General features: G+C 46.2%; 2 protein-coding genes and 1 pseudogene across 6 annotated transcripts in view; 2 read left to right on the forward strand and 1 right to left on the reverse strand.

Moving 5' to 3' along the window:
- The window catches only part of LOC126539925 (uncharacterized), a 32,135-nt gene extending 16,852 nt beyond the window's left edge, over nucleotides 1-15,283 (reverse strand). For 2 of the 5 annotated variants that reach the window (XM_055075167.2, XM_055075161.2), the window contains exons 1-3: nucleotides 15,162-15,283; nucleotides 8,525-8,897; nucleotides 1,047-1,130 (exon numbers count right to left, since the gene is read on the reverse strand). In XM_055075167.2, the coding sequence (XP_054931142.1) occupies nucleotides 1,047-1,130; nucleotides 8,525-8,897; nucleotides 15,162-15,268 (564 nt within the window). In that variant the 5' untranslated portion in view covers nucleotides 15,269-15,283. Of the gene's footprint in view, nucleotides 1-1,046; nucleotides 1,131-8,524; nucleotides 8,898-15,058 lie in introns of those variants that run through there. The other 3 variants (XM_055075172.2, XM_055075166.2, XR_011893422.1) reach the window with 2 other exon arrangements.
- A 1,780-nt stretch (nucleotides 15,284-17,063) lies between these two features.
- LOC126539917 (uncharacterized) lies at nucleotides 17,064-18,886 on the forward strand. The gene has a single exon (XM_050186741.2). The coding sequence runs from the start codon at nucleotides 17,289-17,291 to the stop codon at nucleotides 18,804-18,806; it is 1,518 nt and encodes a 505-aa protein (XP_050042698.1). The 5' UTR covers nucleotides 17,064-17,288; the 3' UTR covers nucleotides 18,807-18,886.
- Nucleotides 18,887-23,561: 4,675 nt separating this feature from the next.
- On the forward strand, nucleotides 23,562-25,847 carry LOC126540429 (uncharacterized; annotated as a pseudogene).
- Nucleotides 25,848-25,851: the final 4 nt, after the last annotated feature.

Raw genomic sequence — 25,851 nt, forward strand, 5'->3', positions numbered from 1 at the left:
TACTTTTCTCTTTAGTATCCCTTCAAAGAGGAGGATAGGGGATCTTGCCTGGGCAATTAGCGTCGCTTAAAGGGACATTAAATTTAGGCAAATATTGAGTCACGCTAAAGAGATAGATTAATACTTAAGAACGCCCGAGGTGGCAATATTATCGAGAAGAGAGCTATAGACCGTTTTGTCGGTGAGGAGCAATGTAGCCTCGAACCTGCGCACCGCACTGCTCTTTTCCTCGCACTGGTTTGTGCGGATTTCATTTTCTCCCAGTGGCAGCTTGGAAAGGTAGCAGTTTAATTGCGAATTAGTGCAATTCTACGTGCTCTGTCTGGGATTTCGGCGATGTCAGATGTAAGTCCATGGGCTACCACTCTGCTGTATCCGGCTGCATAAATAACTTTAGGAAGCAAGCGTGAAGTGGATCTTCAGCCGCGGCAACTTCGTGGACACCGCCACTGCGATAGCAGAGAAGAGTCTGCTTTGTATTGCCAGCATAAACATGACGCCATCACGTGTATGTTTGGAAGGTTTGTACCCAGCGAGCGCTCAGTGACGAACTCAGAACTGGGCACCCATGATCAAACTGGGATATGAAAGAAAGGTGCGTATTACCGACCATGGTTGCTGCTAGTGACTATGGTGCTGGGCTGCTAAGCACGAGGTAGCGGGATTGAACCCCGGCCAAGGCAGGCACATGCGAAAATGCTGGTATACTTAGATTTAGGTGCATGTTAAAGAACCCCAGGTTGTCCTGATTTCCGGAGTCCCCCATTACAGAGTGCCTCATAATCGGATCGTGGTTTTGGCACGTAAAACCCTATAATTTTTCAAAGGTGTATATTCGAGTCGGTCAACTATTGTGAATCGATGAAGCTAGCTATTTCTTCGTACACCATATTAAGCTTATTCCGTTCAAACGTATTCTAAGATTATCATGACTGGCAACCAACTTTCTGGTGGAAGTTGACCGAGGATGTATTATAAAAACAGTACGTGCCAACTTAGAAAAGAAGGTGCGTTCTTTTCCACTCTGTAACCAAAGTCATGCCTACCGTGTGCTGGCCGGGCCTAGTCCCCATGGGCTCTCCCATGCTTCCGAAGCTCGCCAGCAAACTGTCGATGCCACTCATCGTGCGCTGTATTAGTGCAGAAAGGAAACTTGCTGTTGCAAAGAGGAGTTCGTTTTTCAGCTCTCTAGTAGGCGAGGTGCCCTTACAAGCACAGGCACCATTCAAGACCTAAAAGTGCGCATAATCTTTCAACACGTCGTGTGCGTCTGGTTGATCACGGAGTACACTTAAATCTCGTTATAGCAAAACAGCTTATAACAAAATAATGGACATAACGAAAGAATTGTAATTCCCCTTGAAAGTCCCCATAGAAACCCATGTGTTTAAAATTTCGTTTTAACAAAAACAGATTAATTGATCAACGGATATAACGAAAAATCTTCATTCCAAAATTGCACCTAACAAAACACTGTACCCAACATAGATTTCTTAAATTGCGCGACGCTTTGCGGCCCTCCGATGCGGCAGTTGAAATCTCCCGTGGCGACCCCTCATCATCCAGCAACGCTCCAAGCCAAGCCAAGCTGGCCAAGCCAAGCTGGCCAAGCAGCCAAGCCACTCCATCCGTTGCGTGCAGTGCACACTGCCAGCCAAGTGCCGCGCGCCTTTGTTTGCGTTCTTCCGTACACTGTCCGTCAGTGCTTTTACGCCGTGTCGCCAGTTTCACGACAGAGAAATTAATGGCAGCAGCAGCAGCTTGAAGTGAAAACGGAAAGTTATCTTGGATCAGAAGGCAGCTATAATTAGGGCTGTTGCGTCAGGCACGAAGAAAACTCAAGTGGCCAAAGAGTTTGGCATCACGCCAAGTACCCTTTCTACAATCCTCAGCAGCAAAGTGATCGCTGGCACTGTCGCACATGGCGTGAAAGGAAGCCGGAAGAAGCTGCGGTCTCCTGCCTTTGAAGCCGTGGAAGAGGCGCTGTTCAAGTGGTTTTTGAATGCAAGGGCTGCTAATTTGCCCATGAGTGGGGCACTGCTCCAGAGAAAAGCGAGAGACTTTGCTTGCATCATAGGCTGCGACAGCTGCGTTGCTAGCAATGGCTGACTGCAGCATCTTAAGGAGCGCCGCGATATCGTTGGCAGGGTCATCACTGGAGAGTCCCAGGCCGTCGACAAATGAAACCGCAATGGCGTGGGTGAAAGCTAGCTAACGTTGGTCGTCTCCCTGAAAAGTATGAAGAGAAGGATGTGTTCAACGCTGACGAAACAGCTCTCTTCCACCAAATGTTACCACAGAAGACCCTATCACTAAAAGGTGAGCGCTGTCACAGCGGGAAACATAGTAAGGTCTGCGTCACTGTGCTCCTTTGTACGAATATGGACGGATCGGAGAAGACGCCACCTTTGGTGATAGGAAAAAGCACGTCGCCACAATGCTTTAAAGAAAAGAGGTGACTTCAACCGCAGTACTTATCAAACCGGAAAGCCTGGATGATAAGGCAAGTATTTGCGGGATGGCTGCATGACTGGGACGAGAAGTTGAAGAGGCAGAATCGCAAGATTTGCCTTTTCTTGGACAACTGTGCTGCCCACCCCACCATTGCTGCGCTGACGAACATCAAACTTCGGTTCTTGTCCCCGAACCGCACTGCAGCAATATGGCCCCTTGATCAAGGCGTGATAATGTCAGTTGAGGCTGGATACCGGAAGCGGGTGATGGACCGACTTGTGTTAAACATGCAGTTGAACCGCGACACGAAGGTAGATTTGTATATGGCAATAGAGATGCTTAATGTGGCATGGATGGATACGACAGCCAGCACCATCGCCAACTGCTTTTGACGTGCATCATTTGCTGGCCGCCGTGTCAGACTACGTTTTAGCGTTATGGAGTGTGCTTCACGATGCCGGTGTCGTGTGTGAAGGTGAAACCTTCTGCGAATACGTGAGCGTGGATGCAGACGTTCTGGCAACGGAGGAGCTGACAGACGATTTTGTGCTTGCTGCCCGAAAGCCCGAAGGAAGCGACGATGAAGGTGCCGCAGGGGTCAACGACACTCCGCCCTGTGCTTACACGATATCGTCCCAGGCGCTGGACTCAGTGGACCTGCTGCGCCGCTACTTCGGCAGCCACGAAGACGGTGCAGATGGGCTTGAGATAGCTGCTGCCGCCGATAAGGCCGTCTGGTTAAGGAAGACACAGCAGCGAAGCATAAGCGATTATTTAACGCCGTCAACATGAAAGGTTCGCGCCATCGACATGGAAGGCAATAAAATCAGTTATGTGTTTGATTCCAGTTTCTCCCTGTGTGTGATATCGGTAAGGAGGATTAGCACTTGCCACTGACATAGCCACTCGACCGCGACGGGAGCCGATACCTCGGCGATGGCTTACCTGTAGTAAGTGCACGCTCGTCCGCAATAAATTATTCTCAAATTATTAGACAGTGGCTATAACGAACTAACGCTTATAATGAACAAAATTTAGTGCCCTTTCGACTTCGTATAACGAGATTTAAGTGTATTCGCGTCCGCTATCATCAGCTCATTTTATCCATGTTAAGTTTTTTCGATTGAGTTATTTTACAGTTCTTTATTTTGTAAAGCTTGATGCCCGGGTGCCAGATAAGCAACGTTCAGAAAATCGTATCGCGAAAATTTTAGGAGCACGAAAGCTAGCAAAACATGCTTCCTCGGAGTTTCGCAGTTACCTGGATTGGGATGTACGCTGGTGCGCCACAGAGCATGACACACGGAGACACCCCCGATTGTTGTCGCCTGAGTGATGCCTTAACAGAGTTCAAGGCTAGACATACAATAATAGCACATAACATGCATATATCACATATCGACAATGTTCATACTTGACTCGCCTTCTATTTCGATCGTGGGGAGAGCTGCGGGAGCACCTCTAGGCCCGTCGCCATTCGATATTGCAGCTATATCGAAGCTGAAAGCTTAGTGATGACATGCTAAGAAGTTTTTCAATCCCAACAACTTGTTGACACCTCTCGGGAAAGCACGAAAACTCGCCACTTGTCGTCAACAGCACGCTCGCCGTGCACCCTCCAGCGCGATCCCACATATCAGCATGGCGCCGCATGATAGATGGCGCTGCGATCACAAAATGGCAGCACCCTCAATAAGACTGTCTATAGTAAGCAAGAAATTGAGGTGCTAGATGCAGGACAGGATTTGTAAGCCTGCGAGGACATTCTAGTACTACCCAATGATGCTTACTCCTCATAATTGTGTCACTGCACGTGATGACAGCTTTCTGTGGCAGCACAGCGAAAGCTACATGCACGTGATCGCACATGCGGAGCTTCTGCTCTTGTGTTACTATGCCAAGTAGTGCCCAAGTTTGGCTGGTGGTTTACAGGACCAGGAAAACCAGACATGGATACCAGAAAGCCAGAAAACTAGGAACATCAATAAACGGAAATCCCTTGCCTAAGGAAGCTTTTTATTTGTTATGAAATAAATCATGAAGAATAAATAAACATAACAAGTGCCATGGTTTGTTTTACAGTACGCAGCTTCTAGTTGCTTACATTCGCAGACTATATGCAGATGCACAGTAAAAAAAATTTTGCTTCGGCTCCTAGCTTTCGTTGCAGTGCCACAGAAAGTTGTCACCAGGTGTAGTACAGTGAAATCTCATTGCTAAGCGCCTCAGATTTTTAAAAAATGACGATTCAACTCTGTGAAGATGGAATGGTTGTCAGTTTTAGCGTTGCGAGTCTGGTGTTGTTGCTCGTTCGTTCATTTTTCACTGGTGGTCGTTTTGCGTTGGTGCATTTACATTATCATTGCTGTTCCCTCCGGTGCTCCTCATACACATGTTGTTCTTTGGGTACAGCAACTAGTCGCAACTATACATGTCCACCCCATCGATAATGCAGCTGCTTTTAGCGCCGATACCTCTCCTGCTTATATACTGCGATAACCTTGGCGTCCCGCTATTGTTCCCGGCGATGGTTCTCACCTGTTCCCCATTTTGACATCTGCGTCGCCGCACTACGCCCGTATGGGTTTGTTAGAAATCGCTAAGTCGATTCCTGTTGCCGATTGCCAAAAAGACAACGGAAGGTTAGTCATATACAGCTTTCGCTGTAAAACATTTGAAGCATCCCCAGCCAAAAGCCTATTGTTACAACATAAATATATTGCAGTACTATGAATTTCAGAACAATAAATATCTTAAAACGATAAATATTTTATGCTTTCTTTGTATTAGTAGCACCTCAATATAACAAACTTGTAATGCTGAAATATTGTGCACACTTGAAACTTAAGAAATTGAAAAATTAGGTGCACCACCATTAGCGGAAGATATTCCTGGACGGCAACAATTAAAAATCCACAGCAGCCCTAACACCCCCGCCCACAGTATTGGTGGGCCGCAGAAATAGAACTGCAAAAATCTTAACCACCTACACAGCACCCTTGCAAACCGCGGCATTCTCTGTAAGACACTTGAAGTGCTCGCTGCGCACTTTACGGACAACCACCGACGTACAGTGAAACCTCATTAAACCGTAGTTGGCCGGAGCTCGGAAAAAGTACGTACTAAACAGTAGTACTGTTTAACCGAATGGCATGAGATTGCCCACTTACCTGTCGAAAACGGAACTCAGAGAGGGTGCGATGAAAGAGGAAAAAAAACATGCAGTATTTATTCACTTCGCGCGACAAAAGTGTTATTTTCGTTTGATGCCACGGCGGCCTAGCACGACGACGACGACAGCGGCCTCAAACTTACTGAAGCTGCATGTCAGCTTTTCAGCCAGCCCCTGCTTCTCGGCAAACACTCGCATGGCAGATTCCTCGTTGGCGTTACGTTTTCTCCATGCACTTGCGCAGTAGTGCTGCAGAAGTCCCGGGGGCGCCTTTTTCATTGCCGGGGGCCGGAGTTTTGAATACTTTTCATTTGGAATAGAGTTACGTTATCGCGCCCCTGTTCTCGTCGCGACGATTGCATTCATGAGGCTGACGTAACGTGCAGCTTATGCCGCTGTCGGGCCTGAATCGCCCGTGCTGTCGCTTTCCGTCTCGTCCTAATCACTGTCGCTAGTCGACACTTCGGCCACAACACAGGCAACGATGGCGAAAAGTCAAACCTCGTAGCCGACATGTCTATGCGGTCGCAGCAGCGCTGCCGAGCAACTTCTTCGCATTCCAAATGCCACACACTGTAGTCAACAGCAGATCCCTGTTGTGTGCCAGCGCCGACTTCGTGTCACGTTCGATAGCACGGACGATGTGTAATTTTTCTTCTATGCCGAGCACCCAGCGTCTTTTTTATCCGAGCTTCGGAACGACGCGAGTCGTCGCTTGCACGATGCCATAAACCATGGAGGAAGGAAACTGAGGAGAGGCCCTACCCCCTCCGTGCACTAGGAGAAAAGTGTGGAGGAAATGACGTAGTAGGCTCTCCTCTTTTTTGCTGTTTTTTATTTCTTTGCTGTAGCGGCCACGCCTTTCGGGCCACAATGGCGGCTTTGTTATTGTTCTGTGCGCTCACACATGTTGCTGCGAAGGTTTCGTACCGTGGCAAAGGCGCCGTGCGGGCAGGTTTGCGTTGGTCTCAGTGTTTTGTTGCGCTGCGTTATCTGGACCGTGCTCTACCGGATGTTGCTGTGGCCAGGTGGGACAGGAGAAACTAAAGTTCGTGAAATGAACGCACATGTGACGCTGAACGCAATGTACCACTCCATGGCAATGACAACGGACGAAGGAATATCCGCAGAAAATTTTGCCCTCTTTGGCGAAATCATGCTAACGTGCTAACGATTGTTTAGTATTGCTGCGGAGCGCGCGCGTCCGCGCAGCACAGTTGCGCGCAGCGCGGCGTGGTTTCACGAAAAATGTAAACAAGAGAGGAGAGCGGGCCCAATAGGCAGAGCAACACCATGAGCAACGCCAACTTCCGGCTTCACTTTAGCTTCACAAAGAGTGACGTCAGGGCCTCTCCTGAGTTTCCTTCCTCCGTGCCATAAATGCTCTCTGGCACGGCGTCAAAATGATGTTGATGTTGATGTGGCTTCACGCGCAAACGCACAGGGCGCTTGAAGGCCGTTGTTCCGATCTCTGAGGCTTGTTGTTCTGCCAGCCCGCCCGATGGAGACGGCGCACCGCCGTGTTTGCGCGACGAAAAGTTGAAACACTACGTTTTAACCGATGCGTACGCAATAAGCTGGTACGGTTTATGCGGATACAAAACACATTATGCTCAATGGCAGCTGAGTAGGGGATTTGACTTTACTACTTTTAAAACGAAACTACTGCTTAAGCGGGTACGGTTTAACGAGGTTTTACTGTAATCAGCGAGCTTGGGCGCAGCAGGAACGGCTGTTCGAGGGACGTTATCTCCGCACCAAAGAAACGCATCACAACATGGCTCATTTGTGACAGCCGACGCAAATTCAAGAATCGCCGTGTCATGATCACTGTCGCCCTGCAGCACCACACTTCATCCTACTGCAGATGGAACATGCACAGAACAGTGGCGCGTATGCAATCTCACTGTCGGTATGGTGCACGGACAGTACAGCCAGCTCACACTCCATAAAGTTAATATATCCAAGGCTTGTACGACCTGCGCACACCAGGTGAAGGTGACTAGACAAACATGCATTCTAACTCCTATGCTGCAGAGTTCCTACCATCAGCATAAATGCATTTGCGTATGTACAGTCAAGCCCAGATATAACTATCTATCAGTTATAACAACCACATTCCAGTGCATTTACGATATTCCGACCCTGCCTATTGAAACTGCTTCCAGATACAACATATCTTTAAATTGCCGTAATGTTGCAACAAACAGTTCAAACCCGGTCATGGTAAAAAGAGGGCGCATGCAAAGTACCGAAACACAGAAGTGTGACCAAAGTGGGCGCACAGCAGCACGCGCCCCACTCTAGTCCAAACCTCGACAATGGCACAGCTTTCGAGAGAGAGATGGAGAGAGAGTGACTGCGCACAGTGATTTTGGAAGCCACAGAGATGGTCACTCGCTTTGAACACAAGGTGCGGGGCATGCACGGGCACATGCGCCAGTGCGATATTTGTGTGCCATGATGGCCGCACTCTCGTTACTGCACAGCTGTCAGTGTGGAACAATGTGCATTACACCTATTTCAAAGATTTGGAACAACCCTCTATGTCCTTCCAACAAGAAAACTGCTCGAGCGTTCCTGTTGTTACTGTCGATATTCTCGCCGCCCAAGTCAGCAAGAATGCTGCCCCAGGCGCTGCCGCCTGGGGCATTACAGCTTTATCAGAAGATCACATTTCGGCCACACCTCGTTTATGCGTTGCAGATTGCCGAGAACGGTGCGCGGTGACATTCTACCTTTCAAACTTCGCAGTAGTGCCCCACGTAACCAAGGCATAAGCCAACAAGAATGGCCATCGCTCCAGTGAGGTATCATCTCATCATGCAAGAGTAATCATCATTAACAATGCGGCCTCAGAGACTGCAAAAAAAGGCACAGGCAAGGATCCTCACTCACCTCAAGGGAACTAACCAGGCTGACAGGCTGGGCCCCCTGGCCAGTATCACTCAGGATGATTAGCGTGTCGCACAGGCCCATCGCCTTGAGCTGGTCGGCTGTCGGAAGATCAGCCAGGGCCACCTGCTGAGACGAGGTGCCAGCAACCATTCCGTTCACGCCGCTGCAGCTGGCAGCACTGCTGCTGCTGCTGCCCGCAGCTGTGGCGGCAGCCGCCACTCCTTCTGCTTGGGACGCAGTGGCCGCTCCTCCTCCTCCCTCTTGCACTGCTCCCAGGGGGGCTTCCTCAACGCCCTCACCCCCAGGCGCCCCTGTGGGCACCCAGGACCCTGGACCTCCCTGCGCCGTCTCTACTCCAGCACGATGCACACCACTGCAGATGGGAGCGACAAGGCAGCACTCAAGTTATGCCTGGGGCTGTGCTCTCAATTACTTTTTGGACAACTGAATTCTTCACAAAAATCCCTAGAGGACACTCTGGTGCCACGATCGTTCAGCTACCATGGCAATGCTGGGGGTAGTACCTGGATCTGTCCCATCTTTGTGCTTGTAGAGTCCGACATTCCTTGTGGTATTATTATCCATTAAAGCATTACGGCAATAAGTTTCTGCCCATATGCACAATCATTGCGATCTGTTGCATTTATAACGCAATGTTCTGCTGAAAATTATTAACTTATGTAGTTATCTGAAGCAAGAAGGATGAAGTCCAGGCAAATCAATGTACTACATTCCCGTGCAGGCTGGACTGCCATACCATACCCGTAGACACCAGCGTCAGAGTTGCATTAACCCTTTATTGACAAGTGTTGCTTACAGGCAACATGGCAGAAAAAAAGTACTGGTAATGAGTACAAAGTTTTTAGCTAAATGCCTTCAGCCAACACTAAATTACAGGCAGCAAGCCTCATGCTAGTTAAGAGCAGGAACACTGGACGAGAAGGAAAAGTTTCGTGCTTGACTCACGTTATTTAGAAAAGTGTGCAGAGGAGACAGACCAATGCAAGCTCTCCGGCTGTATTTGTGTCACACCCGTGATGTCACGCAAATGAAATGTACACCCATAGAACACATACGAGAGATATCTGGATGGATTTCAAATGTGTCTGATTTAACTATCAGACTGATTAAGGTTGAATCCTTCTTTGATAATTTTGAGAGCTCACCACTTATGGCTGAAATCGACGACGCACTTAAGGAAGCAGTCAAAAATTATTCTTAGTGCCCTTAATTCTAGCCTTGATGATCTTGAAGCTCCATCACGGAGGGATAATCTCATTTATGGAATCGCTGATAGTCCCACAGAGACTTGGGCTGAATCTGAAACCAGAGTTCGGGATACATTTTCATTGCATCTCAATATTTTAATTCTGGGCAGGGTTCTATCTTGAGTGCACAGTTTGGGGTCGTTTTCTACGAATAAGGCCCGCCCCATAATTGTTATGTTCCCAGCATTCAAGATTAAAGAGAGTATGTTTTTCCAGAGGGCAAAGCTAAAAGGCTCAGGTTTATCTGTGGGCAAACATTCCTGCAAAAGTATGAGGCAACTGCGCAAAAAACTTATCAATTTTGGAAGTGCCAGAAAACAACCTTTCACACTCCGTCACAACAAAGTAATCATCAATAAAAAAACATATGCCTACTATGCAGCCACCGATAGCGTCCGTCCCTAAATGCACACATGGCTGTAATCGATCCTACAGTCACTCAACGGAGTGTTTACTCATAGCCATCTGTTGTATGCCACAGCGTGCAAGACTTATCAATACTCTTCACTAATGCACAAAGTGCACTCAACAAACATGTAGCTTTGTCGTCAGCCACTGATTCTTGCTCCGCTGATACTGTTATTATTGAAACATGACTGTCTGCGAAAATAAGAAGCAGCGAAATATTGGATTGTGAAAACTCATAATCTGTACCGATATGACCGCAACATTTGATCAGGAGAGAGTGTCTTGATAGATATCAAACATGCCCTTGTGCTACAAAACATTCCACTTGTTTAATCATTGGAACTTGTGTAAATGCGAGTGGTCAGTGTAAACCATGAGTTTATTTTCTGCACCTGTTATAGACCACCTGTAGCTTCTATTTCTTTTTGTCACATACTTCATGGTGTACTAATCGTCGTATTATTAGATACCCTATGTCACATTTCTTTATACACGGGGCTTGCAACTTGCACACTACCCCACGCATTCTACACCGACTTCTGCAGACACATTGGATCTCATTCTTACCACTGCACCCAACTTGGTTTCTCCCCTAATGTTTCCGGAAGGAATAATCGACCATTGAATAGGGTGCACTCATGGGGTGCATGTTGGCTGTAAGGAAAGCTCAAAAATTATACTAGATTACAACAGAGTCAATGCTTCAATAACTGCAGAGTAAGTCTTTCGTTGTAAACTACCTCGTGAACTTCTCACAACAAACTAGATGAAAACTGGTATAAAAACAAACTTCAGTCTTTAATCACTACGTGCCTAAAAGATGGGTACCTTCTGATCTCCATTCAATGTGGTTTAATAATCCGCTAAAGCGCCTGCACAAATAAGAAAAGCGGGCGTTTCGCCGCACCAAAGTTACAAACCATCTTGATCACAGGTCGCATTACTGCCACATTGCAGTTCAATTTTATTCGGCATTAGCTAATGCCCAACAAACATTTCTGAACAATACTCTTCTATCCTTACTGGTTTCTAACCCACGGAAGTTTTGGTACAAGGACAACTTGGATAGTGTATCCCCAACTGGTGCAACGAATGGCTAATGCAGCTTAACACAAATTCCAAAGTATGCGCGTCTCCTCTAGCTCTACCCCTTGTGATATATTCCCATATTCTATCAATGGTACTGCCCTGTCGGTTAACTCCTATAAGTATCTTGGTTAAGTATCACTTGCAACCTTTCAGGGAACCTGCATGTTGAACATGTTACTAACAACACTAACCGAACGTTAGGCTATTTGAGACTAAACTTTGCATCAGCACCCACCTCATTTAAAGCTTACTCTATACAAAACACTCGTCCGTCCAAAATTAGAAAATGCTTGTGCCATATAGGACCCTGCTCATGCCAATCTTGCCTTGAAAGCATTGAGGACCCCACTGCCCATTTTATTCTCTCAAATTATTCATGTCATTCTAGCGTCACGTCCATGAAAAGAACACTAACTCTGCCTGACCTCTCGTTACGTCGCAAGTACTTTGATCTCCGTCTTTTTCATAGAATGTTACTTTAACCCTTCTCTTAAAGAAAGTCTTCACAATACCCAATAACATCTCATCTCTCATTGACATTCAAGAAAAATTGAAGTGCCATCTTGTCGAACTAATTTGTACCATTGTTCCTTTTTGCCAAGAACAGCCAGTAATGGAACCGCATTTCCATCTCCACAGTCTTAATTTGTGACACCACTATAACTTCAAGATTGTCGTTCAAAGTACCTTCCAGTTTGATTTTCTTATCTTGTCCTGTATTCCAAATATTGCATATTTTCACCACTCCTTTCTGTTGTACCTACTAGGCCTTGAAAGTATGTGTAATATATAAATAAATAATTAAATACTGTAAGTAGCACAGGGTGGAGCCCATCTTCAGTTTACTGCCTGGTGTTTCCCCACTATTTTTCAAAAACATTAGCAAAATATTTTTCTTGTAGTTGATTATGCTTATTCTCCATGTGTTTTGCATATACATATACAGTCTAGCCCGGTTATAACGAAGCCACTTATAGCGAAATAGCGGTTATAACGAAGGGATTTCAATTTCCCATTCCCATTTTTCCATTTTCAATACATTTTGGATCCGGTTTTAACGAAGTAAATAAGAGCGCGTCAGCGGATATAACGAAGAGATTTAATACCAACCGAAAAATAATCTGTCAATCAACACATTTTTGCATCCTTGCGATTTTTTCCACAAAAATAAGAGCAAAATTGACATCGCTGCAACCGCTGGTGCTGCCGCCGCGACGGCCTGCTTGGAGCAGCTTTGGGATTCCGCTAGCGATTTGAACCTTGTGCCTGCGGGTCTAAGCCACATGGACTTTGTTTTCGCCGTCAAAGACCTTGTTGCCACCGAGGACTTCACGGCTGAAGAAGTTGCCGGGAGTGTTATGGAAGAGGCCTTGGCGGACAGGGCCTCCCACAGCGAATGCGACGATGCTAGTTGTGGCCCTAAGCCGGTCACCTCCGCAGCGGCCATCGCAGCTGTTGACACGCTACGGATGTACCTCAGGAGTGCGGAGTTCGACCAGATCTTTGGTTCGCAGTTGGATGGTATGGAAGCCGCAATCCTGAAGTCTGCACTCGCGAAACGTGTTCAGGGGACGCTGGACCATTTCTTTTAGCGGCAATAAATCGGTATGCCCATGTTTGCATTTTTTTTCATACTCCACATATTACGAAATAGCGGATATAGCGAAGTGATTTCCGATTCCCGCCGACTTCGTTATAACCGGGCTAGACTGTATATAATATAAACATTTTGGGGAGTAATTACATGTGCCATCATTAAAGGGTTGAGTTATCTTTTGTAGGAATCTCTATGCTTTAGGAATGCTGTGAAATGGCACGACAATAAGTACAAAGCCACACTGCTGACCTCCATGTTGCAAAACCGCATCTTGGGTCAAATTTTTGCTTAATCACTTTCAAGGATGCTTTGAGATGGCATAACATTTAGTACATGGCCATGGAGGTACTCTGAAAATGGAGCAACTATTAGCAGAAAGAAAGCTATGATGATTGGGGAGCTACTGAAATTTTGGGAAACAGCAATTGCACGCAAGAGGCAATGGTGCCACTCTAAGAGCATGAAAATTTTGTTAAATATATTATATTTGTCATATATAAGCTTACTATCTCTTGCTATACAGAAATTGGAGAAAGGCTAAGGTCATCACAAGAACATGGAGAGCGACAACCCAAGAACACAGGCTGAATTTTCAAGCTCTTCAAGATGCAAGTGCTTTTATAAGCAGACATGTAATGATTGCAGCAACAGTGTAACGGTTTCCATCACACAACTTCCACCTGAGTAAAATAGCAATAAAATTGAACCCAGTAATCCAAAGCAACGAGCTGCAATGCACGACAGCACTGCAGCTTTACATGTGGCACGTAATCATAGTTGCTGCGATGCAACACCCACCTTACCTGTCCACTAATCACAGAATATGAGCTAACAGCAAGCCCCCAGTGACTGCACACGTAAAACAATAAAGTTAAGCCGAGCAAAACAACTGCTAACTTGCTTGTAGGAACCATAAAAAAATTTAACCTATAGCATGGATACATGGCTTCTCTGCCCGGCAACTCCATTAAAACCCATTGAATGGATTAGTTGCAGCTGTCATGAAACGAATCGCTAAACTTCTGCTCCTTTGGATCAGTACTGGTCAGAACACAAAGCGCCCTAAGCATGCCCTGCGTCGACTTCAAATGTGTCTACAACGCGGACGCTCTGGCGAATTATACAGGCGTTCAGTCGACCGAGAGAACAGATAACAGTTGCTACCGCGTTACGGGCAAGCTTGACCGAATTGACACCGTCGGGCCGAAAGCTACACAAATCCACCGAAAGTTTTGCCGAACAAAACGCGCAGCTCCACACGGATGCGGTTAGGTCAGAAATAGCAACCTCGCATGCGGTGTCCGTGCGGCATTCGGTGGCGGACGTGGTAGTTCAATCTCCCTAACTACACTTTTGTTAGCGCTGCGACCCTGCTGCTAGAGCGTCCGAACCAGCCCCGCGCGATCATCGCAAACAGCACTGCTCGTCACAGCTGTCCCGAACACGACACCAGCGGCTGCATTGCGGGACCCACAACTGTAGCACAAACAGACTGCAAACACTCGGTCGCGCAAAAAGAGCGTCACTACTCACGGTCAAGGTGGAGCAAGGCAGCCGCTTCCGACCGAGAAAATTCGGCAGGCTACGGACGGCACGCCGACGCGCGAGCTCGAGCGAACGCGGCAAGGTCAGACACGGCACGTGAGCGTGGAACGACGCGAACGCTCGGAACGAAGAGCCGTGCGCGAGCGTCGACGCGACGGAAGGAAACAAAGAAGGCGCACTTCAATTTCGTTTCATCAGGCGGTCGCAAAATGTGCAGTCCTCTCGGGCCAGCCTTATATGGCCCGTGTGTCGACGCACACACGTTAGAAAAGGCTAGGCTTACAACCAACGGTGTTTTTCTGCGCCCTGCGACGTACGAGCGTTCCATGCGCCGCGATGACAAGCGTTACTCCAAGGCACCACGAAAAAAAAAAAAGTTTTGACCCACACCTAAAAGACCAGAAACATCAGAAACCCTAAGTACAAAGCCATTCATTAACAAAGTTTATGACGGGAGAATGGGAGTTTAGACAGCATTTACTTCTCTTTTAAATCCTCGAATGTGAATAAAGCGAGCTTACGGGCACAACAGTCACTTGTAAATAGTAGCGCGGCTCCAGATAATAAACAAGCGCAAATTGCAGAATGAACCATATCAAAGTGCTAATATCGAAATGTGCACTTTACCAGGCGTCAACGGTGGACAGGCGCAAGTGCGAGACGAGTACGATGACATAACATAAACTTTCATGCACAATTTATCGCGCTTAACACCAACCAATGCACCAACCTGCCTTGCGAAATCCCAGCTGGAGAAAAACGCGCATGCGTATGAACCACGTGAGTTAGGTCGGGCAAGGTGGCCAAACGACGCTGCTCCGCCAATTCTCCAAGCATTTCGCGTGAGCGCTCGAGTTTCCGACGCTTTGCATGAGGTGGCAGCAGGGGTAATCCGGGCTACAGTACACAGTATTAGGGTGGGTTTACTCCGGCCCACCTCCGGCTAGGTGGTGCGACGAAATTAGGAAATTTACGGGTGCTAGTTGGTTCTTTATTCTATGCGCTAGTTGGAATCGGTTGGCGCAGTACAGGGGTAATTAGAGATCGCAGAGGCTGCTGATGATGATGATGTCTAACAAAAAAAAGCTTCACAACATTGTGTCATAATTTAGAAAAGTTTAAACGACGCGGAACAATTTTAGTCGCTTAAAACAGACTGCTAGCATGAATTTGCCCGTTGCAACGTGACTGCATGCAGGCGTGTATATATATGTGGCTTTTGCGTTATTTTGTGCCCGCGCACGGATCATAGGTAAAGCACGGCCGTTTTCATCGAGCGGCCGTGGATAAAGTAATATATGACTGTAGCAGCAGCCAAGCATACACAGATCCAGGGTTAGAGAGCATTCCTACCAAGAAATAATAGCGGGATCTTACGCAAAATTTTTGGGTGCGCCTGCAAGGAGTTCATCATATGTATTGTCGGAAAGGAATGGTGCATCAGTAGCATCAAGTACCAGACGGCCGGCAAATAAGATTAATCACACTGGAAGGACAAGCTGATATATCTAAAAAAGTTAGCCGACGCTTCCTCCAACGTATCGTATTCCTTGTAGAAATTTGACAAGTGTTGACAATCTGTCCAATTGTGCCGCAGCAAATTTCACGCTTCCGGAAAAAATAGGCGCGCTTCGCCCAATCACGATCGGCCACATGTGTCCTAGCTATATTGACCGTGATTGGGCGCCTCATCAATATCGAAAGTGTCTGTATGAATGGGGTATCTGCTGATCGCGTCAATCGACCTATTTGCAATTCCCAAGTTACAGCTGTGCGGCCTCGCACACTTAATTTCGCGTGCAATGCCAGCTTAAGGTCTCTACTTGCTATTCAGAACATTAGTAGCCTCGTACGACAAGAAAAACTGTGGTTATCTCCGTCTTTAGCACCCGAGCTAAAACTTCCTCTTAAGAGGAAGCTTTAGCTCGGGCCCAACTTTGACGCGGCCTATTCAAATACATGTAAAACGCAAAAACGTTTTTCTGAGATAACCCCTGAACTGATTTCAAAGAAATTTGTTGTATTTGAGAGAGAATCTCAAGTTCTAGTGACTGTTGGAAGCAAAATTTCGATTTAGGGTTTGAATTTTGTTAAAAAGATTTTCAAATATTCGACCGCTTGAAAAAAATAGAAACACGAAGTTTACAAATTCATAGCAATGCATCAAGAACAGATATCGCGGTTCTGTAAACGGCATTCATTAGGCCATTCAAGGCGGACCCTTTCCCTTTCCCCAGTGTAGGGTAGCCAACCGGGCTCAGTCCTGGTTAACCTCCCTACCTTTCATTTATCATTTGCTCTCTCTCTCTCTCTCTCTTGTCTTTATCCCCAAATTTGTGAGCGCGGTACCAACTGAAATATGAATGCATATATACGTGTATGTGGAGCAGGCCTTTCCTTTAATTGCTTCATTATTGTCGTTATGATAGTGCCCCGGATAACTGAAAGCAGCCATTTATAATATACAAGATATAGCTGCTCATTTGAGCTAACGTACAGTTAAGGACGGCATTACATGCAGATTTGAAATAAGATATATAAGCATATAAGCAGTTCTTTTTTCTGGAAAATCATCCCTCGAGAATAATTTCATTTTGTTTACACTCGCAGAAAAAAAGTCGAAGGACACAGCTACTTTCTTTCTTTATTATATTTTTAATGAATAAGTTATGCTTTATGGTAAAACCACGATATGGTTATAAGGCACCCGGTTTAGTTTTCGCCCCGTGGGGTTCTTTAACGTGCCCCTAAGCATAAGTACACAAGTGTTTTTCCAATTTGCCCGACCATTGAATTCCGCGCCCTGGATTGAATCCGCAAGCACGACGCTCTTTTCGGCACAAACTCACGCTTCTTCATGTACCAGGTGCTGCTCGGATTCTTCGCTGTCGTGGCGAACGCCGACTTCGCGGTGGAACATGGCTTCACCGAACCTTGGCCAGATGCTGCTACAACGGATCTGCAATCATCTGCTCATGTCTTACACGGTCCGCAAGATTATTTGCTGGAAATCGTGTACGATCTCCGACGCACCGAAGTGGAATCTGCGCATCGGGGAACCTTTCCGGTTCCGCTGCGCGCTGGCCATATAAAGGACCAGCCAAGCCTAGAGCGACTGGGGCACGACGCTCTTTTCGGCACAAACTCACGCTTCTTCATGTACCAGGTGCTGCTCGGATTCTTCGCTGTCGTGGCGAACGCCGACTTCGCGGTGGAACATGGCTTCACCGAACCTTGGCCAGATGCTGCTACAACGGATCTGCAATCATCTGCTCATGTCTTACACGGTCCGCAAGATTATTTGCTGGAAATCGTGTACGATCTCCGACGCACCGAAGTGGAATCTGCGCATCGGGGAACCTTTCCGGTTCCGCTGCGCGCTGGCCATATAAAGGACCAGCCAAGCCTAGAGCGACTGGGGCACGACGCTCTTTTCGGCACAAACTCACGCTTCTTCATGTACCAGGTCAGTTACCTAAATGGAACTAAGTGTTATCGCTCTAGCAATGTTATGCTTTTAAGAGTGTCGTGCCCCATTAGCAAGCGACAAATGATTGAGTGTCTTGAACATGCCAGCCTGTGCTTCGTTGATGCTCTACTATTCTCTCTCTACGACGGCTGCCTGACGCTTTCCCAAATCTTACTGCTCCTATCGGGGGATGTAGAACTAAATCCAGGGCCCATGAATGCAGTTGAACGTGACCAAATGACAAACATTGAAAGGATTCTCTTAGAAATGAAAACAGGCCAGGAAACTGTGCTTGCGAAGTTAACGGAAATTACAACAAGACAATGTGAATTAGAATCCAAAATTACGGGCTTAATAGAGAAGACAAACAATGTAGAAAGTCGTATTGCTCGGGTGGAAAAAATGGAAGATAAATTTATGGCTAAACTAGACGACTTGGAGAATAGAAGCCGTAGACAGAATCTGGTCTTTTTCGGGTTGCCTGACAGGGAGCATAACGAGACGTGGGAGGCGTCTGAAAAACTAATAAGTGGAATATGCAAAGATGTGATGAAACTTGATGATATTTCGGTTGAACGGGCTCATCGCGTAGGCGTTTTCAGAGAAGGCAAAAACCGGCCCATAGTAGCATGCTTTTCAAGGTGGAAGGCTAGAGAAAATGTCTTTAAAAACGCTTGCAGACTAAAAGGCACTTCGTACAGCATCTCTGAAGATTTCAGCCGAGCCGTACAAGAAAAAAGACGTCAGCTTTGGAATTATGCGAAAGAAAAAAGAGAGAACAAAGAAAATCGTGTTCGCTTGAGTTATGATAAATTGATCATCAATGGGCAAACGTTTGTTTGGGATAGCGATATGCGGATGCCAGTTCCACTTCAGGCGCATGCGCGACTGGACAGAGGCAAATGACGCATTCCGAATTCCGTTCCTCCGAAAGATAACTCAGCACGTTGCTCGCAGCCTGAACGGCTCTCTGTCCTGCTTGTGAATTGTCGCAGCATAAGGAACAAAGTCGATAACTTCATGTCTTTAGTAGCCACTGTTAAACCTCAGATTGTGATGGGCACCGAATCATGGTTAAACAAGGATATACCTGATGTAGAAATCTTTCCGCCTGGTTTTACTGTCTATCGGAAAGATAGGCATGGACAAGGCGGGGGAGTATTCCTTTTGATATCAAATGCATTGTCAAGTACACAAATTTTATTTGAAAACGATTCTGAGTCTGTCTGGTGCCTTGTGAAATTGCCTAACGGAAACAATGTAGTCTACGGGACATTCTACCGTCCACCCGGCAGCAGCGGCTCATTCGGATTGCTGTCTGAGATGCTCTCTCTCCTGCCTAATAGCGTACTTCTAGGGGGGGATTTCAATTTGCCTGACTTCAACTGGAATGCTGGATGTGTGGCTGGCAATAGGTCCCGTATTTACACAGAGTTCGAAGAACTGCTCGGATTAAATGGATTGCAGCAGTACGTACTGGAACCTACGCGAGAAAATGCAATTCTAGACTTAGTACTTTGCAATGAGCCGAACATAATATCAAAAGTTACTGTTTGCCCAGGTATTAGTGACCACAGGGCAGTTGTCATAGAGCTTAACATACAGCGAGTACGGATGGCGCAAATTCCGCAAAGAAAAGTGTACAGCTACAACAGAGGAGACTATGCTGCTATCAGGACCGAACTTGAAAATTTCTTTCCTACTTTCCAATATATGTCAAATGCACGCTGTCCGTTAACTTTGTGGTCAGCATTTCGGGACAAAATACTTGAACTAGTCGAAAGTCATGTTCCATGCAGGTACCTGCGGCAACGAAAAAAACAAAAACCTTGGTTTAACGTAGAAATACGTAAACTTGTAAGGAAAGCAAGACAAACGTATAAAACATTTTCTGCCGACACCAGTCTGGCAAATCAGAAACGCTTGCAAGAGATAAATAAGCTATTGAAAGCAACAATTAAAGCTGCCAAAGATACCTTCTTTGTTAAATTAAACAAGGACTTGAGAGAAAACCCAAAATCTTTTTGGAAATATGTAAAACAAAATCGAAAAGAAGACATATCGATACCATCTTTAACTGTTGACGGCAAAACCGTGACGTCGGACTATCAGAGGGCGGAATGCTTCAACAAGTACTTCCAATCTGTGTTTTCGCTATTACCTGCTGGGGAGACTTCGCTTTTGAACAACGCCAATCGAGGCGATATGATGCCAGATATTGAATTTGATGTTAGTGGCGTCGACTCTTTATTACGGCATTTAGATGACACAAAAGCAATTGGACCTGATGGAATATCGCCAGTAGTCCTTAAAGAGTGTCATGGTATCATTTCTCCGTATTTAACGATCATTTATAAGCTTTCCCTTGAAACAGGCCTCATTCCCCAAGATTGGAAAACGGCAAGCGTGACACCTGTTTTTAAATCGGGCGACAGAAAACTCACAGAAAACTATAGGCCGATTTCACTAACGTCAATATGTTGCAAAATATTCGAACACATTTTATATAGTAACATATCTGCATTCCTTGACTCAAACGCTTTTTTTACACCTTCCCAGCACGGATTCCGAAAAGGCTATTCCTGCAACACACAACTAATAGAATTCCAGCACTTGTTATCTAAAACCATTGATAACAATAGTCAGGTAGACGCCGTTTTTATTGATTTTCAAAAAGCTTTCGATATTGTGTCCCATAAGCTCCTAGATGTAAAGCTCGCTGCATTATATATAAACGAAAACGTTCAAAATTGGATACGCAACTACCTAAACGGAAGAACCCAGTCTGTTGTCTTAAACAACGTTGCATCTTCACCAATAACTGTTTCTTCGGGCGTTCCTCAGGGAAGCGTACTGGGGCCCTTGCTATTTTTAATCTACATAAATGACATTGTCGAACTAATTACATCACCCATAAAACTATTTGCTGATGACTGTGTGATTTACAGAGAAATTACCACTGAAGATGACATAGATACATTGCAAACAGATTTAGATAAGGTAGCGATCTGGTGTAAAAAATGGAACATGAACTTAAATATAAAAAAGTGCAGTAGCGTAAGTTTTTCCAAAAAATTATCCAAATTTCAGCAACGATATAACATCAATGGCACGCTTATCGACGTACAGTCGGAATATAAGTATTTAGGAGTCTATTTTACCGAATCACTCACTTGGCATAAACAGATTGACACTGTCATAGCAAAAGCTAGCAGGATGTTACATTTTATTCGCAGAAATTTTAAACAGGCAACACGCGAAGTTAAAGAAACTTTATACTTCTTACATGTTAGAACAATACTTGATTATGCTTGTGTAATATGGGATCCCTATCAAGATTACCTCATCAATAGACTGGAAAAACTACAGAACCAAGCAGCAAGGTTTGTTTGCAATAATTACAGCCCGTACTCTAGCATTTCCGAAATGAAGGCCACTTTAGGATGGGATCTACTACATATGCGTAGGCAGAAGTTAAGGCTTAAACTATTGCACCGAATATATAATAATCAGACAGGTATTAATCGCTATAACTATCTCCTGGAACCAGATTATATATCGAGTCGCTGTGATAACAACAAAAAGATCTCAGCCTATAACTGCAGAACAAACACTTTTTACTACTCTTTTTTCCCCAAAACAATTAGACAATGGAACAGTTTATCAAATCATATAGTAAATGTGTCAAATAACGAACTATTCTATTCAATGCTGTGACGGCGCTCTTGTAAAACAAATGTATGTGTTATATATCTTGGAACCTGCTTGTTTCACGTTACTTGTACGCCTTTCTCTAACAGTTATTGTAGTGATTCTGTTTGTCAGTATATCTGTCCGAAAGCTTCTCTGTATTACTGGTTGTATTTTGTTCCCCCCTACGTAATGCCTTTGTGGCGATGTAGGTACTTTGTAAATAAATAAATAAATAAATAAATAAATACAGCAGCGCCAACGCCATAACCACTATAATTAAGCTACCACGCCGACATAAAAAAATAAATCAAAAAGAAAAAGATCAGCATGGACCGGGAAAAAAATGAACTCGGCTTACAGGCCAAAGATGAGTATATAGAAACAACTGTTTTCGTCGCACGAGGTTCGACCGCAATAATAAGACCACGTACCAATTAAATCTGAGCCTTCTGTTGCGCAAGGAAGAAGCAAACATAAACGGAATCCGGCGCTGCATTTCTTTTTCGTCAGTAAGTATACTCAACGTATAAATCTGACAACAGCCTGAGCAGGGCGCCGGCTTTTGTTTTGTTTTGTTATTTTGTTTTAAGCGGCAAACCGCAAGCTAGCTATATACGTGCTCAGACCGCTCAGATAGTGTTCGTAATAACACATGACGTGTATTTGTGCCCGAAGAATAGATGCCTTTCTTTTTCTTTTATTTATTTATGCAGAAGGTGCATTGCGGGCGCAGTGTCAGCTTTAATTCTATCTTGTTATGCAGTTCCCATTCCTTTGGAGAACAAACATTTTGCTTGTTCGTCAAGCAGCATGTGTATCTAGTGTGTATTTTTGCGCATACAGTTTTCCATCAGTAGGTCTTGAGAAACGCAGATGAAAAAATATATATGAATCTGCATATACCAGCGCGCGAAATAATACGAACAACCCTTCCGAGAAGTATCGCCAGCAGTTTTCATCGGCGCGACCTTGATGCGGCCTAATCCACTTCGATGGCAGCACCGCCACAGTACTTTTCGTCGGCGGCACAGTCGGCACCCGGCGGGCCCCGCCGCTCATCTCACTTAGCCTTATTCTAGTACACCCTAGTCCTCTGCAAAAGCTACAGCCTCAACAAGGCTAAAGCAGACAGAGCGAGGTTACAACTGCCGCAAATGACAAGAAAGATTCGATGTCAACGTCACTGCACAGAGACGCACATCTTTCAAGTTATTTTACCAGCGGGGCATCTACGTATACTTGACCAGTTCCTGCGACTAATACGCTTGCCACCAGTTTGGCACTAACGTACTGCGATCATTATATCGTAAGCAATAATATTACCAAGAACAGGAGGCACTCCCTCGTTTGAGTGCACTAATATGGACTGTATGAAGTTCGCTGCCTAATTGTTGATCTGGGTTTGTGCCAGTGGCCCCCAGTCTCCTGTTTCTTCCTTTTCCGCACTCATTCCGAGTTGCGGCAACGTAAAAAAAGAAAAAGAACAAAGGAACGTTACGTCAATTGACATGGTCAAGGAGCTGGCCTAAAAAGTTTGCTTACTGTTCTGAGGTGCCGCGTAGGCTACTACAGAAATGATCGAGCGAACGAACGTTTTCCGGTCCGACCATCTGCCAACCAAGAAAAGAGCTTGAAAGAGCCAAAGATAGGTATTTGTTTTTCCAACATCTTTTCTATCAACCATACTAGTGTGAACCATAAAACGTGAGTGGCTTGCTAGTGGCATACAGTTTCATACAATAATTATAAAACTCAATGGCTAGTGGTACTCGGTGAGCCCCCACTTCGCTCTGAGCCAAATACAGCATGGTCCGCGATCATTGATTTTCTCGTTTCTGCTGACAGTACGTTAATAAAAACATAGATAATTAAGTTTTCTTAAGTACTACGACGGTTCCTTATTCTACGGCACTGCGAGGGCTGATAAACGAACTCCCGTTGATGTTAGACACGAAATGGACATATGAAAGCAACGCTGAGGCACTCGTTTCCGTCCGCCATTTTTGTTTGCGCCAACTTACGCTGGGTGGCTCACATCGAAGTCAAGTATTTCTGATGGATTATAAGAAATAAGTTCACTAGAATACAGTATTAATTATCTTCTGGTGGATCACACTGGCTTGCCAGACGGACTGACCAATGTTGGCGAGACTGAAAGCCAAGCTCCTCCGTTTCTTTTTACCTTCTCACAGGGACGGCGTACCGCCGGAGGACCGCCGGCGCGCTTCAGAGAAACGTAAACGCGACGAAAGCATGGATAGTGACAATGATGATGACGACGATGTCATTGTCGAGGCCTGGAACAAACGCAAGCACTTTCGCACGAACGACACTCGTCTGGCAGGGCCGGGCAGAGCGGATAATCGTCACGAGAGCTGGCTGCGCTGGGCGATCCGCAAGCCGATGCAAAACTACTTCGTCGGCCAGGCGGTCAGTTGTCTCACTCCGACGGCACCTGAACCTCCTCACCAGCGACCTGTTGTGCCGCGGTTGCAACCTCTGCACGAGCAGATGACGTTCTGGCCTCTGGAGCGGAACCAGAACGACAGATCTTCGTCCGGTTCTGCGTCGAGAGCGTCGCTGCTATCGACGGCTGAGCGCCCCGAGCCAACGCCGGAGCTTGGCGGGCCCGTCGAGAACCACAGCTCATCACTGTATAAAGCCGGCGGCGCGCATACGCAGAGGTCCCAGCCTCTGAGTCCCGAGATGCAGAGATCACCGAGTCCAACAAACGCCGATTCCGCGGTTCCAGTGCGCAATGGTGGTCGCTACCTGGCTTCGACGCCGTACAGTTGCATGCGCCTTCAAGAGAAGCGCGAATACCAGTTGCTTCTTCGGCAGCAGTGCACCGCTCCGCACTGCAATATGAAGCTAAGTTTGCAGGATGCATCCATGAGTACCATTGCCTCCAATAGCACCGTCGGTTTCACGAAGACCGAGTGGCCTCTTTCGAGATCCCGATCGCCAGATGCGACGAAGGCTGTGAAACCGCGGGGTGATAGGCCAGCCCTTGCCTCTTTTACGAACTCGCCTTCTTCGACGAGGCATTTGACACCTTCGAAAATTAAGGCGTCCTCAAAACCCTTGCTGACTCCTGCGTCGACATTTCCCAAGCCAACTCGCGGGGCAGCTTCGTTAGCTCGTGATCCTCCTACAGCAAAGAACTCGTCGGCGTCTTCGTCATCAACGGCGCACTCGTCGTCGCCTGAAGTGCCAGAACTTCCTTCCAGCCACTTCTTTTCACCGGCATGGCTCCAGGAGCTAAAAGACAAGCTCACACACATGGACCAAACTGCTCAGGCATGTATAATATCCAAGGAGAAGGGTTTAGAAGTCCAGCTAGAGAAAACTTATTCGTTGCATTCAAGAAAAAAGCCTCCTGTAACGGAGGTCCAAGCAGAAGTGATCAAGAAAGAAGTGCTCCCCAAGCTAACACCCAAGATGGAAGCTGCTATCGACAAAGCCCTGAGGCCAACTCCTGCCGATGAAGTGATCGCCACGGGATTCAAGCTGACGGTGACGCGGAAGGACATGGAAACACTTGCTGGTTTGAATTGGTTGAATGATGAGGTCATCAACTTCTACATGAACATGCTCATGGAACGCGGCCGCACACAGCCGGGCCTGCCTTCGGTGTATGCCTTTAACACCTTCTTCTACCCCAAGCTGCTTGCCAGCGGTTATGCTGCTATCAAGCGTTGGACGCGACGAGTGGATATTTTTGCACACGACCTCATTCTTGTTCCTGTACATCTGGGCGTACACTGGTGCCTGGCAGTCACTGACTTCCGACACAACACAATTCGTTATTATGACTCCATGGGCGGCAGAAATCCTGAGTGCCTCGAGGCGTTGCGCAAGTACCTCCAGGAAGAAAGTAGAGACAAAAAGCAGAAGGAACTTGATCTATCCAAGTGGACCTACGAGACTGTGAAAGACATTCCGCACCAAATGAATGGAAGTGACTGGCATGTTTGCACTGAAGTATGCGGAGTACATTACCAGAGATGCGAAGATCACTTTTGAACAGTTGAACATGCCATACTTCAGGAGGCGCATGGTGTATGAAATTCTTACCAACAAGCTTCTCTAAAATGAATATGGGCAGTTGGCACATTGGTGATCGACATCATCTATCTAGCATGAGGACATGATGAGGCCTCGCTGCCTGTGCAACTTCTGCTGACGTTCTTCATTTCTACACTTGCTGTCCATATTGGAGCTTTACCTTGAAACAGAGAGCTTTGTAGACAGAGAG

The sequence above is a fragment of the Dermacentor andersoni genome, chromosome 3 (genome assembly GCF_023375885.2).
Source record: "Dermacentor andersoni chromosome 3, qqDerAnde1_hic_scaffold, whole genome shotgun sequence".
Classification (NCBI taxonomy): Eukaryota; Metazoa; Arthropoda; class Arachnida; order Ixodida; family Ixodidae; genus Dermacentor; species Dermacentor andersoni.

What these genes read in the sequence shown, in the direction of transcription:
- LOC126539917 (XM_050186741.2), top strand. Translation starts at nt 17,289, where the DNA reads ATGTACCAGGTGCTGCTCGGATTCTTCGCTGTCGTGGCGAACGCCGAC.